The sequence below is a fragment of the Tinamus guttatus genome, unplaced genomic scaffold, assembly GCF_059628265.1.
Source record: "Tinamus guttatus ecotype Peru unplaced genomic scaffold, ASM5962826v1 Tinamus_guttatus_pri_ptg000580l, whole genome shotgun sequence".
NCBI classification, from domain to species: Eukaryota; Metazoa; Chordata; class Aves; order Tinamiformes; family Tinamidae; genus Tinamus; species Tinamus guttatus.
In genome coordinates, this window is record NW_028289114.1 from 1,309,427 (window position 1) to 1,328,439 (window position 19,013).

The 19,013-nt window shown below is 47.3% G+C and overlaps 2 protein-coding genes across 2 annotated transcripts; one reads left to right on the forward strand and one right to left on the reverse strand.

Annotated features, from left to right (window-relative positions):
• The first annotated feature begins 214 nt into the window (after positions 1-214).
• On the forward strand, positions 215-11,863 carry IRAK2 (interleukin 1 receptor associated kinase 2). Its single transcript, XM_088534619.1, has 13 exons — positions 215-362; positions 635-814; positions 4,720-4,870; positions 5,313-5,430; positions 6,188-6,382; positions 6,816-6,880; positions 7,091-7,205; positions 7,952-8,061; positions 8,450-8,645; positions 8,891-8,953; positions 10,506-10,706; positions 10,853-11,369; positions 11,695-11,863. The coding sequence occupies exons 1-13, from the start codon at positions 239-241 to the stop codon at positions 11,811-11,813; spliced, it is 2,154 nt and encodes a 717-aa protein (XP_088390745.1). The 5' UTR covers positions 215-238; the 3' UTR covers positions 11,814-11,863.
• A 4,586-nt stretch (positions 11,864-16,449) lies between these two features.
• GHRL (ghrelin and obestatin prepropeptide) lies at positions 16,450-17,802 on the reverse strand. Its single transcript, XM_010218564.2, has 3 exons — positions 17,695-17,802; positions 17,072-17,206; positions 16,450-16,594 (listed from the first exon to the last, which is right to left on the reverse strand). The coding sequence occupies exons 1-3, from the start codon at positions 17,800-17,802 to the stop codon at positions 16,451-16,453; spliced, it is 387 nt and encodes a 128-aa protein (XP_010216866.2). The 3' UTR covers position 16,450.
• Positions 17,803-19,013: the final 1,211 nt, after the last annotated feature.

The window sequence follows — 19,013 nt, forward strand, 5'->3', positions numbered from 1 at the left end:
CGGGAGGAGCCGCCCGCGTCCCGCGTGTCGCGTGGGGGCTCCTCCGTGACCGGCGCCGCCTCCAGCGGGAAGCGCCCGCGCTGCGGCGGGGCGGGGCGGGACGGGACAGAACGAGCGGGCCGGGGCGGAGCGGGAAGGAGCGGAGCGGAGCGGGCCGGGGCGGAGCGGCCGCTCGTTCCCTTCCTCTCCCGGCCCGCGGCGGCGCCCCGCGCAGAGCGGAGCGGCCGGGAGCCCCGCGATGAGCGTGCGGCGCGCCCCGCCGCCCTCCCCGTCCCCGTACCTGCACAGCCTGCCCGCCTGGGTGCTCGAGGACCTGTGCCACAAGATGGACTGCCTCAGCGACCCCGACTGGATGCGCTTCGGTGAGGCCGCCCCGGCCCGCGGACCCGCTCCCCCGCCGCGGTGCCCCGCTGTCCGCCCGGTGCCCGAGTTCGTGCCCCGGTGTCCGCCCGGTGCCCGAGTTCGTGGCGCGCGGAGCGGAGCCTCTCGCTCCCGGCAGCGGCCCCTTCTCCGTGTCCGCGCGGCTGATTTACTGCAGTCCCGCTTTGAAAGCGTGCGGAGGAGCAGCGTCGTGAGCTCTCCCCACCCGCTTGTTCATCCCAAACTTTAACCGCGATGCGCGTTCCCCCTCCAGCCTCCTACGTGATCACGGACCAGACGGAGCTGCGGAAGATCAAGTGCCTGGAGCGGACGGGGCTCAGCGTGACGCGGGAGCTGCTCTGGTGGTGGGGCGTGCGCCTGGCCACGGTGCAGCAGCTGCTGGAGCTGCTGCAGGCGCTGCAGCTCTACCGCGCCGCGCAGGTCATCCTGGACTGTGAGTACCCCGCGCGGCTCCGCGCCGCGGCCACTGCTTCTTGTGCCCGCTGGGCCTCTCCCGCGGGCTCCCAGGCCTTCAACGCCCTCCATCTTCTCCAGCCCCTCAGTGTCATCCCTCCTGCCGGTCCCCACTTGGCCCCGTTTCACACGCGCCTTTCCTGCGGCAGGAGGAGCAGAGCTTGAACGCGCTGTGCCTTGTTAACGTAAACCACTGCGTTATAAAAATCACAAGGCCTTTTACAAATCGCCGCACTTTCCATTTTCATGTGTCATAAGCCCTGCTGCATTTGCAGCTGTCCTCTTCTGTGAGCCAGACCGGACCCCGCGCCAGCCGTGCGGCTGGACGTGCTGGCCCCTGAGGACCGCGCTCAGCGCTTCCCTGCCGAGCTGCCCGCGCAGCCGGCACGGGCTGCAAACCCCTCCTCACATCTCTTCCCACCCAAAACGCATCTGTTCAGAAAACAGCTGTTTGCCTGAATTTCACCTCTTATCCACAGAGAATTACTAGAAAGGAAAATAGATTTTTGTTATGTGGCCAAAAATGCTTAGAGAAATGCTGAGACTTTTCCAGGCACGCATGGGAAAGGGCCAAGGCTTTCGCAGGATGGGAAAGGCGCTTCCTCGTGTGTCAGGAGCGCAGCCAGGGTCGCGGGTGGCTGCTTGCGGCCACGTCACCAGCCCCTTGCAACACCGAAAGAGCCGCAGGGAGGCTCCGTTTCCCATGGAAATTCCAGCAGCTCGGCACTGCCTTCTCACCCATGCGGCCCTTTAAGTGGCACTGCTCATTCACCTGCATTGTCCATACTTAGCACAGCATATTCCTACCCTTGCCGGGAGTTTCTCTGTGCTCCCACGGCACCCGGAACCACGTACCGCTCCTCCGGCTCGGCGTCGCTGCCGCCGTCGCCTTCCCCATCCAGGAAGCGCTCAGGGCCACCCCTGCTTCCTGCTGGCCGGCTCAGCCCGCTCCTCGCGCAGCTCCGGCGTTGCTCTGGTCCCGCTTCACACTGTGCCTTTAATCAGAAAAACAAACAGCTGTGTTTCCTCCTGAGAAATGTGAACCCTGAAACTCAAAAATTACTGAATGCCTTTTGAGAGCTACATAAAAACAGCATTTTTGTTTGTTTGTTTTTTAGTGTATATAATTCACAGAAAAGCCTGGATTTGTCCATGTAGGGGTGGTGGCTTCTTTCCTGGGTGGGTTAGTTTTGCATTTTTGCAAGTGCTGTGTTCCAAGAGATGCTGGAAACATGGCTTGTAGTAACTAATGAAGTGCTGCTGCATTTACCCCCAGGTAGTAAACGCCTCTCCTCTAGCAGGCCGTTAAAACAAGGCTGCAAGGATGTTTCAAACTGATATTAGTGCAGCAGCGGCTCACATTGCAGCTTCAAGGCAAGCTTTATTTATTTAATTGCAGCTAGCTGCTGCCTGCAAAGCCTGACACTTCAAGCTGCTGTGGGGCGCCGCAGGGATCCCTGTGAGCGCCAGCCTTGCTCCCCTGTGCAAAGGGGGACTGGATCGTCTCGGGCAGGACTGCAAAGCCCAGCGTGGAGCCCCTGGGCACACGGCTTACCGGAGCAGCACGTGAGACGACCTCTCGCCGTGTCCAGCGTCCGCCCCGCTGCCAGCAGCGTCTCCTCAGAACACACAGAACGGCACAAAACGGTCCCTGTCCCAGGCGTGAGGCTGCTCTGAGCCCCGCGTGCGCTGCGAGCCGCCTCGGCCGCGCGAGGGGTGACCCTGCGGGAGCTGCGCGTCCCCGCGCCCCTCGCAGTCCCCGCTGCCACGGGGCTTGCAGCTTTCTCAGGAACGCTGCTGGGCTCTGCGTGCCACCAGCAGCAGGGATTCCCCCGGTGAAACAGCAGCCGGTCGCTGGCTGCAGGAGTGCGCAACGCTCTGCAGAAAAGCTTGGCCTCTGCAAAGGAGGTTGGCTAATGCAAGTGAATGGTCTTTGCAGTGACTTCTGCTGGGACAGATCAGCCTGCAGGACAGTAAATTGAAAGAAATCAGGGTCACAGAAGGACCTGCTCGATTCAACTCCATCTTCTGGAATTCCCTGAGCGTCTCTTTGTGCTTGGGATAAGGAGCGGTGCTTTCTAGCAGGCTGCCTCTAGCCTTGAACAAATCTTTTCAGCCTTTGCTGCTCTTTTTGGCGCTGAGTGTGCTGACTCAGCTGCAGTTTCCCGCGCAGACGTGCAGTGGATGCACTGCCTGCTCGCTGCCTCCTTGTAAGAACAAGTGGTCCTGCCTCTGACAGTCCTTACATCTCCGTGACTCTGCTGTCTGATTTCTGCTGGTCTTGAGTAGTAATTTTTTTGTGGACTCATTTGTGCATAGACCAATTCTGCAGCTTGTGTGGTGACCTCTTTGCTGATGTGCAGGAAGTTGCAAAATTCATGAAAAGCCCTGAACAGATGGGTTGAAAGAAAGGAAATGAATCTCATTTCAGAGGCTTCTAGGTTAAAGGGTTAGGAAAAAAAACAACAACAAACAGCAGAGCAGTCCGTTTTGACTGAAGGCCCGTAGTCAGTTGATAACTAAAACTAACTAAACTAACTGGCTAAAAAATCCATCAAGTTTGAGATTTCATAGCATTCTGGCACAGTACCAAAGAAACATAACGGATTTTTTTGAGTTTTAATTAAAAGACCTAGTTTCATTCAAACCTGCATTCATGGGTGACATTGAAGGAAGTGGATACAAACTCCAGATCAAATTCAAAGCCAAAAGGTTAACTGAGATGAATGCAGCCACGTCTACCACCAGACACCCCCACACTTCAAGGACTAGTACCCTGAAACTCTCCCACCTTCTCTTACCTTTCAGTTCTGCTGAAGTTAGCAGGCTGATCCGTTACAAGGCTACAGATGAAATATGCCCCTTCCTGCTTTTGCTCGTCTCAGTCGCCGGCAGAGCTCTGTCTGTACAAAGGAGAACACAAAGCCGTTACCGACAGCTAACGATAACCTCAGTTATAAATGTCTTCATGGGGGGAATTTCAGCTTCTCTTCAGGACACTTTTGACAGCTCCATATGTCAGAATGTCTTGGATTTTTTTTACTTTATATTGTCCCCATCCTAACTGTAGGCCAACCTAATGTTAGTAACGTCCTCTCTGATGCACCTCTTCGTCAGACCCCTGTATGCTGAGAGCCTCTCTGCTTTCCTCTTAAGCAGGCTTCTTGGTTGCTTTTTTCGGGTCTGATTCTGAGCTACCATGACTCAATAGGTTGGCCTGTATTTTTTCCTTATACATCATTTTAAACTTTCTAGCTGTGGCTGTTGTGTTCTTGTCTCCAGTTTGTTTCTTTCGGTTATTAAGTGAAAATATGTTTCTTTATTGAAACTAGTTCTATATAGGAAAGTGTTTTCTGGGATGAGCACAGTCAGGACACTAAAAGCACTCAAAATAACCCCAAAGTGTTCAGCGGATTAAAACCAATTCTGTCAGGCTTTTTCTCAGTTCCCTGACAACTAGCAAAGAGTGAGAGGCCTCTTCTAGGCTGAGATATTTGTGGTTTGAGATCATCAGCCGCAAACTGTTACATGGAAAATGACAAAACAAATAATTATTGTTTTTTTTTGTTATAAGAGACTATATATCTTTTGCATAGTCAAGACTGATATTTGTTTCAAATTACCACTTTATTATTTTTCATAGTATATCATATTTAATATCACGCACCTAAAGTGATTCTAAATATTATTATGAAAATATGAATATTAAAATAAAGTTTGATTTTATTTGAATATTGATATCAATTCAATTTTGATAATAGTCAAATAAGCATTAACACATTTGTAGTGCTCATTTAAATTTCCAGCTTATTTTCTCCGCACAGTTGATTAAAACCACACTATTTTTCCTGCTAATCTTCATCTTTCTGTGTTTCTCTTTTGCAGGGAAATCAGCCTGTAATCAGCCTGAAAAAAAAGAGCCAGTAGAGCTGCCTAATGAGGAGAATATATCTTTAACTCCCCCGGAAAATAAAACTAAGGGGAGCGACAGTGAGCTGGGGCTGCCGCTGCCGGTCTCCTCGCCCGCAGGCTGTAAGCAGAGGGTGTTGGTGCAAGCGGGGGTGTTGGTGCAAGCGGGGGTGTCAGTGCAAGCAGGGGTGTTGGTGTTGGTGCAAGCGGGGGGTGTTGGTGCAAGCGGGGGTGTCAGTGCAAGCGGGGGTGTCAGTGCAAGCGGGGCTGTTGGTGTTGGTGCAAGCGGGGCTGTTGGTGTTGGTGCAAGCGGGGGTGTCAGTGCAAGTGGGGGTGCTGGTGCAAGCAGGGGCTGTTCATGCGTGCGCCGGGACTTCCCCTGCTCTGCTTCCCGTGCCACTCATCTCCCCGCCATCCCCACGCCGCTCCACTCTCCTCCTCGCCGCCCCCGCGCTGTTCTGCTCTCACGTCCCCGCTGTCCCCACGCTGCTCCGCTGCCGCCCGCGGAGCCGTGGGGACCTGCAGAGCGCCGGGTTAGCCGGCCGGGCTCCCCTGCTCACGGTGCGTGTTCCCGTTCCAGACGCCGGTGCTGCAGGCGCGCTGCGCTCGCTGCCCTCGCCGCCCGCGCCGCCGAGCGCCCTCCTGCTGTCCGTGCAGTCGGATCCTCCTGTCCCATCAAGTGTGAAGGTAAATCCCCTTTGCGCTGATGGATCATAGCACTGCAAACTGTATTTCTGCCACATTGCATTTCTCCAATTAGAGACTATGTGTAGATTTCCATCTACTACTATAAAAGAGAGGTCTGCTCAAAAAGTGAGGTCTGATTACAATGAATTTAGCTTCAATACAATACTAACACTTTAAAATGTAAACCCATGGTTTACATCACTTTTCTTGCCAGTGAGGGTCAAAAATAACTATGCAGCATATTGCAAAGCTGAGTGTGGAGAACACACCCACAAATGGCCATTAATTCTCAAACACAGATTTTGTAGGGAACTTAACATTTCTCGTGTGATGATAAGGCAATGTGAAAGCTCAGACTTGTCAGAATGACTTAGATTTATCCTCAGAATGTGCCAGGTTAGTGTCACATTTCTAGATACACGGCAGTATCACCATTTACATTGGAAGGGTGGCAGGGGCCTCTGGAGCTCTCTGCCCAGCCCCCTTGAACCTTGTGCAGCTGAGCACAGAAAATGCAGATTGGTAACTCTTTTCCAGCCTCTTCTATTATGCAAAGTTTTACTTCAAAGAGATCAAGTCGAGCGTTACAAAACAAAAGGGAAACATAAGGAGCAATTGCACGGTGCATTTCAAATTTTTTTCAACAATCACTGCGCTCACTTCTTCAATCATGGAAAAGGCAATAGGATGTTTGAAAGGGAAGAAAAGGCATACGAATTTTCATGAAATAAACCTGTTTTTTTCTTCAAATGTGTAGCCCTGCAGCTCTGTCACTCCTCAGCAGGAGACGAGGACTGACCTCCCGAGCGGGAGTCTGTTGTGGACGCAGAGGGAAGTTGCTGATGCCACAGACGGTTTTCGTGACGCAGGCAGGATTTGCCAAGGTGTTTTTGCAGATGTCTACAAAGGTCACAGGCACAACAGAGTCTACATCATCAAAAGACTCAAGGAGGCGAGTGCTCCCGCTTTTCCTTCTTCTTTCTCAAGGGGAATATTTTATTAGCACCCCTTGAACATTAGCAAGTGTCATTTAATATTATGTGGGCTGGGAACCTGAGCTGCTATGCAAAACAAAAGGGCAAAAGGGAAACGATGAGTAATAAGAAACCTAAATTCCACAGACCTGCATGCGGGATATCTTACTCACACAAGTAGTGTTGTTAACTCGACCTGTGGGAGTAGCCCAAGCAAAACAGCTGCATTGAAAATCGGATCAGAGGTGCCTTTATACTGGTGTTTAATTTCCATTTAATTAGTGCACATAACACACTATTATCATTAATGATACTTTCCTATTTTCTGAAGTGGTTTGTCATCTAGCTTTGCATAACAGCCGTGCCTTAGTAATTGCTGTTGATGTCCTATTGCATATTTTTGTTTTTCAGGTGGAATGCACGAGCCCAAATGCAGCTCAGAGGTTGTTTCACACAGAAGTGCAGATCTGCTTTCGGTGCGTGGGTGCCTGTCACCCCTCCTGGCCCGGGGCAGGGAGGCTGCTCGCGCGGCCCCGCGCTCCGAGCCGGAGCCTCCCTCTGCTCTGCAGCCCTCACTAGCACCTTTCTGGGCCTCCGGCTGCTTAGGAATTTATTCCAGCTCAGGAAAGTACTTTCCTGCACTGCTCTCACTTCGCTTGCAAATTATTGTTGATCTGTGTTTGCAGGTGTTGCCATGTTAACATTTTGCAACTACTGGGCTTCTCGGTAGAACCTGGATGTCACTGCCTGATATACCCATACCTGCCTAATGGATCACTGCAAAACAAACTTCATTGTCAAGTATGTCATTAATAGGGGTTCATTATCTGCCCTGTAAGCACACTGTGTGAAAAGCAATTATACCTCCATGAATTCTGAGGAACAGCACAAGGAGGTGCCCAGATGTGTTGACTGTTTGTATCAGAAAGGTTGCAACTCTTTTAAAGTTTTTCTGCTGCAAAGCAGATGGGACAGCAAGGAGTTTCTGCTTTGCAGCCAGGTAGCCCACGCTGCAAAATGTGTCTATCATATTGATAATATTTTAATAATTTAATATTTTATTACATCTGGGAATGTTAATGTAGAACACATTGTCATATCCAGCTGGGTCACAAGCCTCCACTGACAGCATAGGGGCTGTGAGGTTTTAGAGGCTCCAGAGAGCAGCTTGTGAAAACCTCACACCTACTGAAGGAGCATTTGCAAAGGAAATCACGTGAACCATGAGCAGAGCAAAACAAGTATCAAACACAGTATTATGTCTCAATAATGGCCAATTTTGGATGCTTCGGAGAGGCATGATCTCTGCTGTGTCTTCACCTCACTGTATCCTGTGTCAGGCAAAATGTTCAGTACGTGAGAAGAGGTTCCCTCCTGGGCCTTGAACTCATCAGCTTCCTGCTGTGGACCAAACTCTAGATTTTTGGAGTTCTGGTAGTGATTGCAGTGTGGATAACACTAAGCCTTTGGCTAGCAAAATACTAATGTCTTATAATTTTTATTCTATAAAAATAAAAATACCAATCTTCCTTCTGACTTTCTGGCAGGATGATTCTGCTCCACTGCCCTGGGAGAGGCGCGTCAGCATTTCCACGGGACTAATCCGAGCTGTACAGTATCTGCATAATTTTGGAATTCTTCACGGTAATATCAAGAGGTGAGGAGTTTGGCACTTCCTTGTTCTCCTGTTCATTCCAGGATTACTTTAATACTAATGACTGAAGGCTTATATAATTTTGAAATCACAGACTTGCGGTGTCTTTCTGCTTTCTGTTACCTCTTGTTCTGAAGAGCAGTTACCTTCCATATGTTTCATTCACCTCTCTTTTTGGCATAATAAAAGTATATTTTTGCAGTAATATTCGGGGTGCCTTCTCTTCCCCATCTCCCTTTGTCCCCATTCTTTATTCTGTCCTTTTTACATATCAGGCCAAACACTGCAAGTTGTGTCCTTCAAGTCTTGCTTTAACTGTAGAAATGCAATTCTTCACCTCAAGTTAAAGTAATACCCAACCAGTGATGCTATTTGCCTTTCATTATCATAGCTCAAATGTCTTGCTGGATGAAAACTTCACACCAAAGCTTGGACATTCAGGTCTGCGATGGTGCTCTGCTGATAAGAAATCAGAGTATGCCATGATGAAAACCAGAGTCCTGCAAAATTCTCTTACTTATCTGCCAGAAGATTTTATCAGGCATGGGCAGTTAACAGAAAAAGTTGATATATTTAGCTGTGGTGTGGTAAGTTACCATTTTTCCACGTTCTGTTCCATTCTATGATGCTGACAGGCAGGAAAAAATATATATGAACATCCTTTCCATATACATATTTTGCCTGTGATGTTCCATCATAGTTTCTGATTGTAGAGTGTTATAAAATTTCCGTGTTCGTGTTCATGCAGCAGTAGTTAAATATTACTTCAGTTACAAAGGTAATTCGAAAAAAAAAACCCATAATTTAAATTGTTTTATCTGTCTATTTCTAGGTCTTAGCAGAGATAATGACAGGGATTAAGGCACTAGATGAAGGAAGGCACCCTGTTTATTTGGTAAGAAAAGTAGAAATAATGAGCACTAACCTGAGTGGGGTTGTTGTCCTGAATTGAATTTACATTTACATAAATACAGATTTTTTTTTTAGTTGCAATCTGCTTGTAGGTCCTAAAGAAGTGATGTTTAGAAGCCGTGTTGTAGTTCCACTAACATCAATAGTCTTTCATCCCTAAAATAGGAGCAGAATGTATATTCCCATTTCACATATCAGACTCATCAGTGTTGGCCCTAATTATATAGGAGATGCACCAAAATCACTGGCGTTTAAATAAATGCTTCTTTAAGAGGGAAAAAAAAAAGCTTTGTGTTGAAACTCTACTGCATATTTTTTATGTGCCAGAAAGATGCACGTTATGAGCCAGAGTGAGTGGGGAAAGCTGGGTAGGAGAGAACTGCAGGCGTCTCATTATGATGTTTATCAGCTACTTACGCATCACCCCAGTGACTGGAATGGCCTCCCGGCCCATTTGCCTACGCCGTAATTAGCCCTGTGGTTTCACAAGCAGCCGGGGTGGGCAGGCACCGAGCGCAGCCGCTCTGCGCTGCAGGGCCGGGCTGCGCTGCGGGGTCGCTCTGCGCTGCAGGGTCGCTCTGCGCCACAGGGTCGCTCTGCGCTGCGGGGCCGCTCTGCACCGCGGGGCTGGGCTGCACTGCAGGGTCGCTCTGCGCTGCAGGGTCGCTCTGCGCTGCGGGGTCGCTCTGCACTGCAGGGTCGCTCTGCACTGCAGGAGTCGCTCTGCGCTGCAGGGTCGCTCTGCACTGCGGGGTCGCTCTGCGCTGCGGGGTCGCTCTGCACTGCAGGAGTTGCTCTGCACTGCAGGGTCGCTCTGCGCTGCAGGAGTTGCTCTGCACTGCGGGGTCGCTCTGCACTGCAGGAGTTGCTCTGCACTGCAGGAGTCGCTCTGCGCTGCGGGGTCGCTCTGCACTGCAGGAGTCGCTCTGCGCTGCAGGGTCGCTCTGCGCCGCGGGGCCGCTCTGCGCTGCGGGGTCGCTCTGCACTGCAGGGTCGCTCTGCGCTGCAGGGTTGCTCTGCTGCAGGGTCGCTCTGCGCCGCGGGGTCGCTCTGCACCGCGAGGGCTGCTCCTCACGGCTGCCTCCCTGCAGCCCCGAGGGCCATGGGCCGCGGTCCCGCTTACTGCTTCCAAACGCACGGGCCGTGTCCAGATGTGTTCAGAGCAGAAAGGACATGAGGTTTCTGATTTTTAACAGGTGTTTGGAAAGTCCTGTGCGAGACTGTGGATTATTTTGTCTGTCTTTAAATGGTCAAATCACGGGCATAAGCGTGCTAGGCCTGCCTCAAGCAGCTGGATCTGCCCTGGGGAATTCAACGTTAGACACACGCAGAGAAAATCTCGGGGCTTTTTTCCCTCTCTGAGGGAAATCTCCTTGAATCAAGCGAGATTTCTAAAGATTTTAAAGTCTGTAAACCTGACCCTAAGGAGCATGCAGGAAATATATAGGGAGACTCTTATCTTTTCACTGGTATCAATTGAAATAAATGTCTGTGTTAATTTTGTCTTCACTAATGTCCCTCTTTCCCTTGAACAGAAAGATATGATTGCTGATGAAATTCAAATAGTGAAAGAAAACTCATGTTCCAAGGTCAAAAATTTTGAAAAGCTAGCTGCCAAGGAAATATGCTGCAAGTATCTAGACAGGAAAGCAGGACACTTGCTGGAAGAGACTGCTGTTGATTTTGCACTGGCCATCTGCTTTTGCCTGAGAAAAAAGAATTCTAACATAGCGGAGGTAAGTATTTTAAGTACAGGAGCAGAAGATTAGTCTCCTTAACATGGAGATAGGAAGATACAGCATTCATGCCTTAACTATTTTGCGTTTTACATGTGGGGATCCAGGGATTGTTCCTTACTCACAGATTCCTTTGTCAAAAACAGGTGCTTGAAATTATAGAAATGGCTGAAAATAAGTTAAGAAAGCATAATGTTTGTGGAGACAGCACTTCTGGATTTTCCATGAACACCCCTGAAGAAACAGATGATGAGACAATTAGCCTCAGCGTGGTCGGTGGTTCTTCCCAGGAGAATAAAGAGGACAGGACACAGAGGAAGGCCGGGGCAGGTGCTGATCCCTGCGCGCCTGCAGCCGCGGGCGGCTCGCCCGACATTTACTGTGGCCAAATGGAGAGGGTCCCCTGTGAATCCGACGAATCGAGCAGCTTCCTATGGAATTCTGCAGCAGGGTCCACAGATGAGCTACCTAGCAGCAGCTGTTACAATTCAGAAAATACCACAACCTCCGAGTACGGAAAAAAGCAGGAGGGGCCTGTGAATGGACTCCAGGACAGAAACGAAGCCTCCACCGAAAGCGATGAGACCTTGGGAACGGGCTCTGCTGCACAGAGCACCCCTCAGCCAGGAAACGCAGCCCTTGGCGCTCCGTGTTCCGCTCCAGGTAGATCTCGGCAGTTCGGAAGGGTGCGCAGAGCAGTTGGGCACGGTGTCTCCAGGGTGCTACGGCAAAGCTGCTCGTGCTCCTGTTCTGATAAGCACAGTCTAGTAAAAGGGCTCTAATATTATAGTAAAGTTCTTCTTTCTATATAGAAAAAGATTTCCTGAAGTGCTGCATTCTTGATTTGATATTATCAACAAACCCACAAAATATTCTCTGGTTTTCTATCAGATTTTTTTTTCCATAAACCAGATTTTCTTTTTAAATTATTATCTGTTCCTTAAACAAAGATGGATTTTTTCTCAATATTTCTTTGTTTGTTTTTCAGCATTAGCTGGAGAGACATCTTGGAAAATAAAGATAAATGATCAAAAAAAGAAGCTCATGGAAAACATTTTACTATATGAAGAAGACAAATTAAGCAGTTCTGAACTTTTTGAATCTTAAATTGGATGGATTTATTAACAGTGGCCTTCTCAGAAGAAGAAATAAAGACTGTCTCCTCATTAGAAAGATGGTAAAAATATACCTTTTGAATACAGTTAAGTTGCAGATTTTCACCAGCAACATTAACCCTCTCTGAAGAAAACAAAAGTGATCACATTTGAGATGAACAAGAACATATCTGCTCTAAGCAAATAAAACAAAATGCAACAAATATGCATTAACAAAATGCAACTCTATAAACACCTTCTTTCTTCTCATCTGCAACTTAAACAAAGTATGACAAATACCAACAACTACCAACACCACCAACTACCATAATAATAATACAATGTTCTTTTACAATGCATTTGAGAAAGCATCTGCACATAATCTGTCTCTTATTTAAGATCACAGTCCCAGAAGTTACAGAGCAAGCAGTGCTCAGCAGCCATCTAGCAATACTCCTCCTTGCTGTCCTGTTGTGCACAATCTCTGAAGAGACTGGAGGGAGTTTCAATTTCCACAACAAATATTTTGCATATTCTTATTCCACATATGTGGAAAACACTCTCTATCGGAGAAAGCATTTTTATGCAAGTTCTCAAATGAATTCCATTTGACTCTTTTTCAATGTGAATTGCACTGAAAATTTGTGTAAGTTAGTCTGCTGTGTCCTATTTTACTAACTCTATGTATATGATGCTTAAGTCTAAGTTTCACTGTCAACAGGTTTAAAACAGTGTTTAGTACTTTGTAAGGATATTTTTGGAAGTTATTTTCTGTGTTCGTTACATGCTATTAAGGTCTCTTGCTTCTCGTGGTAATTATTATATATATATTTTGGATTAGGAACAAGATTTTAATTTAAAAACTACTTATTTTTTCATTTGAAATTTGATTTGTTAAATTTCTTTTGGCAATAGATAAATGAATCAGTGAAAGATAAGCTAGTAAATAGACCCGTTTGTGGAGCCCCACTCACTCAGCATTCCTCAAGAAGGAATTTTGGTGTGTCTTGTGGCTTACCAGCAACAGGAGTAGCCCTGGGGTCACCTCTATGATCACTCTGAAAAGACAAAAAAAATAGTTTTGTGTGCTGTCCTATTTATTATCAAGTGAAATACCCTCAAGAAAGTGAGTGTAACTTTTATCATCATGACTATTTATTTTTTGTTTTACTGTTTGCATTTTCCACTCTTGTAAGGTCAAAGGAAATACAGGTTTATCATGAGCAAAAAAGAAAAATGTAGCTCAGCACACGGATGAACATGACTGCTGTCTCAGCAGCATGGGTAATGAGACCCATTGTATGAAACAGACAAAATTCCTTCCAAAGCTCATGGAATATTTGAAAAGGAATGCAAATTTATATGTAATTCTTCTCACTAGGGTTGTGCAGTGGTACAACTTTCCTAGCTTTACATTAGGATTGCTGAGTATGGCCCCAGAGCTTCCATATTTGTGTAGTACCTAGTTTATTGGGGATACTATTATGCACATATAAGAGTATTTTAACTTAAGATCTGAGTATTATAATAATTTACACATTTATCAAGTATTTTTACACTAAAAACTAATAGAATTGCTTAAATATGTGCCTTACATACTGTTGATCTCTTGATATATTTTCCAGTGAGAGATAAATTTTATTAGATTCAAAAAAATAAAAAATAGTACTGACATAAAGAGCATTAAGAGTATATTCAGATTATCCAAAACAAAAGGGTTTTTTTTTAGATTTCATTGAGATACTTTATGGTGCTGAAAACTTAATATTCATTGGTTTTGATGTTTATGTTTTGGGGGATGTATGTAGACAAAACTACAGAGGCAAATTTTAAAAAATACTTTTTTTTTTCTTTCCAAAACAATAATTTAGGCACAGTTCTGATTCACAAAAAAAAAAAAAAAAAAAGCTTTTGTTCTCATTCTAGCACAAAACAAAAATGCTGAAGCTGCAATTGATTTTCTTTGCCTATTTACATGTTACACTTTAAGATATTCCAAAGGAGAATGTATGTGTTTCGAGGTTACATAAGATGCTATATATGAGATACAGTGGTCTGCAATGACGGAGTGCTGGGACCCAGCCCTTGGCTCTCCAGTGCAACGTTCAACTTGGCAGATTTATAATCCATTATTTTTTTGTGAATAAAATACTGAAAAGCTGTTTCTGTCCCATTTTTGCTTGATTTGTGTCACGGCAGTTACTGTGCACGGCATACCCAGACTATTTCGGTGTCATGTTCTCAAGGAAGCTGCGCCCAGGGACTCTTTCTCGAAAATAAAGGAAATTGCTACTCAGATGCTCTCTTAGCATGACGCTGGGGTAAGGGCACAGTATATTAAACAAAATATATTAAAAACACATGTATTTAAAAGAGTTATCACCCCCACACTTCTTTCTACCCGCGCGCTCTCCCCACCTGCAGGCTGCCCCCTCGGGATGGCGGCGACGCAGGCTGAGCCGCCACGAGGAGGGCGCCTCGGCCCTCGCCTTGCCCCGTGCGAGCGGCCCTGCCGCCCGCGCCGCCCTGTGCGGGGCCTGGCCCTGCCACCCATGCACCCTGTGCGGGGCCTGGTCCTGCCGCCCGCGCCGCCCTGCGCGGGGCCTGGTCCTGCCGCACACATGAGGACGGGCTCCGTGCGGCCAGGCCGGCCCTGGCCCACAGCGCTGCCCGTGACACCCCACACTCCCTTGCGCTGCCCCGGGCTGCTCCCTGCAGGCTCCAGCCTTCCTGACAGGCAGGGCTTTACCTCAGCTTATCCACGGCGCGCCAGCGCACACAGAGCTGCGCAGCCACCACACGCGCTTCTTGGTGCCGGCCCAGAGTGTCCCTCTTGCCTCGGGGCTGCTCAGCCGGTTACTGTGCAGTTGGATGCGTGGCCAGCGTCTGGCTGCGAGGCTCTGCCAAGGCCCTCGGCTCCCGTGGCTCGAGCATGGGCCCGGTCCTGCATGGCGAGCTCCTGTGAGGTGAGCACAGGCCCAGTCTGCACGACAAGCTCCGTTGAGGTGAGCACGGAGCCAGTCCCTATGGCAAGCTCCAGCGGGGCGAGCATGGGCCCAGTCCGGCACGGTGAGCTCCCCGTAAGGCGAGTACATAGGCCCGGTCCAGCATGGTGAGCTCCCGTGAGGTGAGTCTGCGGGCCCAGCATGGCGAGCTCCTGCGAGGCGAGCACGGGCCCGCTCTGCACGGCGAGCTTGCGGCACCCTGCGCAGGCCCTCGGCGTGCGTGCAAAGGAGGGAGGACTGCAGGTGCTCACGGCGCCCAGGCTATTGCTGGCTGCGCTGTGGCCGCACTTGGCCACTTGTAGCCCTGCTGTGGCAGTAAGGTTGGCGCTCCCTTTCCAGGGTGCTGGTGGCATCGCAGTAACGGCTGCGGTTCGCTCTGCGGTGGGGAGCGCGCGGCCGCGGCGGGCGCGGGGAGCGCGGGCTGGCGGCGCTCGCGGGGCGGCAGCCGGGGCTTTCGGCAGCGCTCAACTGCCAAGGACAGAACGTGCGCTCCTGCTGTACGCGTTTGTAGGCATGAAAACTGCCTCGTTCCCTGCTGTCTAGCACCAATATGGATGTGATTCTGAATCCAAAGGACTTAACTGAAAAAATTGCTTTTTGCCTTGAAGAGATATTGGGTAGTTTCCTTATGTTAACATATGTTAACACATCCCTTGGTAATTTAGCAACTAGTTTGGCAACTGGAAGATGATTCCATATGTGTGTGTAGTTTGTTCTCTATTTTTACATTAAATATCTAGTTTGATCTGTTCTTAAAAGTTATAACAAGTAAATGCAGTTTCAATATAAGCTTTATTGTATTACAGATGAGTATAGAAGAATGAGAAGAGTTTCCATCAGTTTTACAATGGATTCATACAGCTTTCAAATTTATAATAATCACATTTTTCCCAATAAGATGACAAAGCAAGTCTACTTCTCAGCCTGGCATCACCTTCCCCTCTGCTCTTCTCTGTATTCTGTCAAAGATGATTACCCGCTAGCGTCTTCATCAGCGCAACCTGTCCAGGCTCACATACATCTTCCCTCCTTATAGTTGTGAAATAAATAGTAGTTTTATTTTAGAATAAAACTTGAAACATTTCAGACAGAATAGGGTGGGTGACGGCTTTGTCCTTCAGCTTGCCTCAGTTTTTCGCTTGAGCTTCTAAAAATGCAAAAGAGAAAACTTAGTGTTAGCTTTAATATTTGATAGTAGTTTTGGATCTAAATTGATAGTTTTTGTTCTTTTTTGGAAGAACTCGGAGGAGGGCGGGCGAGAAGGCGGCCTCGGCCCAGCCACGTCCCGTGGGATGTTGGGCAGCGCAGCGGGACCGCCGGCTGCAGCGGGTAATACGGAGCCAGGGACTGCTGGAAGGAGTAGGAGAGATCCAGGAAGGGCAGCGGAACGAGAGCGAGGGCAGGTGAAGGACCAAGGGCCCCGATGGTGCAAACCTGCCCGCTGCGGGTGAGATTTGGTCATTTGAACCTCAGTTTCCAGTGAAATCAGCTAGAATTAGCTTAGTTCCAGCTACATAAGTAACAACCTTCCCCATGAAAAGTGTGAGGGTCTTATTTAGCTGAACGCAGCTGGGAAATTGTTTTGGATGTTTTAAATGACTGATTAGATGGCAAAAAGGTTTAATTTTTGTCTGATCATTTGTTTTTAAATCTTTGCTTTGGAGATTTGGTTGTTAGTACCGTTAGTGTTCTCCTGGAGAATATCCTCGAGCACCTTCTCCAGCGTCTGTCCGTATTCCCGATACTGCTCTTCTGTTAGCTTGACACCAATTTCAAAGGGAACATTAAACTGTAAAAAAACATGAAAAGCAAAAATTAAACAAATGTTCCTGGACAAGGACATTGCAGATTAATTTTATTAATGGGAACACTGGCAAGCAAGCTACATGAAAGGTTGTTCTATTATTAATTTGCAAGTATTGAGACATGAAATCAAAATCTGAGAAATGGGGAGTAGAGCTACTGCAGCACAAACTGCTCAATAAAATAGAGAAAATAAAGCTTTAGAAGAAACTCCATTATTAGCAATTTTCAAAACTTAAGTGAATCATTAGTAGGAGATTCTGATCTGATTTACTGCAGTCAGTTTTAAATTATTTCAAGTCATCAGTGCATGCAGTTTTCATGTGCCTTTTCCTACTTGCCTTTCAAATTGAATATGAAAGTAGTTTTCACTTGTGTTACTTCATGTGGTGCAAATTATTCTCCCTCCTGCCACCACCCCCAGCTCTTAAACTTGTGTATGTTGCAGAGGAAAAATGCAAACCTTAATTTCCACACCGTTACTGCCATCTTCTGTCCATGCTTCATCTGCATCTGAAAAACCTCCCATGCTTCGGCTTCGGCGGTGTAATGTGGTGGTGGTGGTTGGTGGTGGTGGCCTTCTTGAGTCCTTTTGTTGCTGGAAAGCAAGAAAATAACATCTACATATTCTTTCCATAGTCCAGAGAAGTTAGAATCCGTAATTAAAACAGATGCAGCAAGACAGTGGAAGGCATCACGGAGTTCTTTTAAAGCCATAGGTCCATAATAATTATACTGCTGTTACTGCCTTCATTTTAAAGGAATTTGTTTTAAGAGTTCCTTACAGAACACCCCCCTACCAGTTCATTTTTTTTTAAAGACGCTGTTAACAAATTAACAAATTAAATGGCTACTTTATCTCTAATCTTTCCTTTTGAGATTATTAATTCTTGCTAATGAGATTAATCTTAATTCTCAAGCACATCAACAGTGCTAATAGTTTGTTATAGAGGTTCCCTGGCACAATTCTTTCCTTTTTCAGAATCTGTAACTTCTAAAGGTATCTCTGAACATTGCAAGGAATCTTGCTTTAAAGATCTCTTAGGGAAGGACATGTTTGAAAAAGTCTTATTCGGAATCTTTTACCTGTAATTTCTTATATTCAGGGCTTAAAAAGCTAGAGCCAGCCAGAACAGTTTCTGCCCAGAGAGCACTGAGGAGCAGAATGCCAAGCAGGGCCCCTCTCAGTAACATGGTTTTCTTCAGCAAAACTCTGTCAAACCTGGAAACACAGGTTGGAAGGTTAAACCTATTTTGCAATATTTCTGTTCAGTTAATTGAATCCAGATCCAATGACAAAATTTGTCCTGAAAATCTTGTTTATAAAGTTGGATGTATAAAAGCAATAGAATATTTATATGTTAAAAGTAAAAACGCTGCAAGGAAAGACTGATGCTTACCGTGTTTTCTTCTGTAACTAAGATATTGCAGCTGAGGCAGGTGGGCCGGCAGAGACGACCTGGACAGAAGAAGGGACAAGACTGTCAGGAGCTTCACCTGCCCCGCTTAGTCCTTTCACCAAACGGCCGCTTTTTTACGTGCTTTATATACCAAGTGCAGTATTTGTTCTGTGCTACAGTATAACTGGGAATGCAATCTGATATGTCCTTGAATTCCTGGGAAGCTTCGTCTGCTTATATGATAACAAAATCAACAAAAAGCGAAAATAGCGCATAGATCTGTTGCTGCATTTCCCCTTACCTATAATGAGATTACATATAATGAAAAAGTGTAGGCAAAGAAGTTGAAGTTTCCACTTCTTTTTCCTGTGTTAACATTTCCTTTTTAAAATAAATTAGTGGATGTAAGGTTTTTTTTTTTTTTTCAAAGAGGGGAAAATAACATTTTAATTATTATTCGGTGCAATGGAAACAGAGACCTGTGGTGAAAGTTATGTTGCTCCTTTTTTCCGTAAGTGCCTTTCCTCCCTACCGTGTTCTCCCCCGAGTCCTGTTCCTCTCTGGGATGCAGGTCCGTTCTCTTTTCTGCTGCACTTAATTTAAGAGGGTCCCTGCGTCCCCGTCTCGTGTGGCTGCTTTCTAGGTGGGTTATTTCAGACGCTGTGTGGCTGTGCTGTAAAGCAGATCTGCGACCTGATCCATTTTTGTAGCATTTCCCAGTCAACACACACACAGTCCATCTGGGCTGGTAAAACTCGTGCTAAGGGAGCCCAGGGCAAGCAGAGGTGTCTCCTCTAGCCAGGAACTGCTGGTGGAGCTAGATCCTCGCGCCCTCTTCGTCCGAAACGGCGATGAGGAAGCAGAGGCCCCTTTTTGTAGCGCATTGCTTTGGTCTGGGCCCAGAATTCCGCAGTTCCTGAATTACTGCGATTGGGAGACCAGTCGCCTGTAGCTTGCAGGAATTTGGCTTTAGCTTATCGTATTCTGTGTCATTAAGATGATGAG

Excerpts from the sequence above, each read along its gene's own strand:
- IRAK2 (XM_088534619.1), top strand. The coding sequence starts at position 239 with ATGAGCGTGCGGCGCGCCCCGCCGCCCTCCCCGTCCCCGTACCTGCAC. Across the intron at positions 363-634 it reads CCCCGACTGGATGCGCTTCG|CCTCCTACGTGATCACGGAC; the intron begins GTGAGGCCGCCC and ends TTCCCCCTCCAG. Across the intron at positions 4,871-5,312 it reads TCCTCGCCCGCAGGCTGTAA|TCCCGTTCCAGACGCCGGTG; the intron begins GCAGAGGGTGTT and ends CACGGTGCGTGT.
- GHRL (XM_010218564.2), bottom strand. The coding sequence starts at position 17,802 with ATGTTACTGAGAGGGGCCCTGCTTGGCATTCTGCTCCTCAGTGCTCTC. Across the intron at positions 17,207-17,694 it reads CTGAATATAAGAAATTACAG|CAACAAAAGGACTCAAGAAG; the intron begins GTAAAAGATTCC and ends CTTGCTTTCCAG. Across the intron at positions 16,595-17,071 it reads GTAACGGTGTGGAAATTAAG|TTTAATGTTCCCTTTGAAAT; the intron begins GTTTGCATTTTT and ends GTTTTTTTACAG.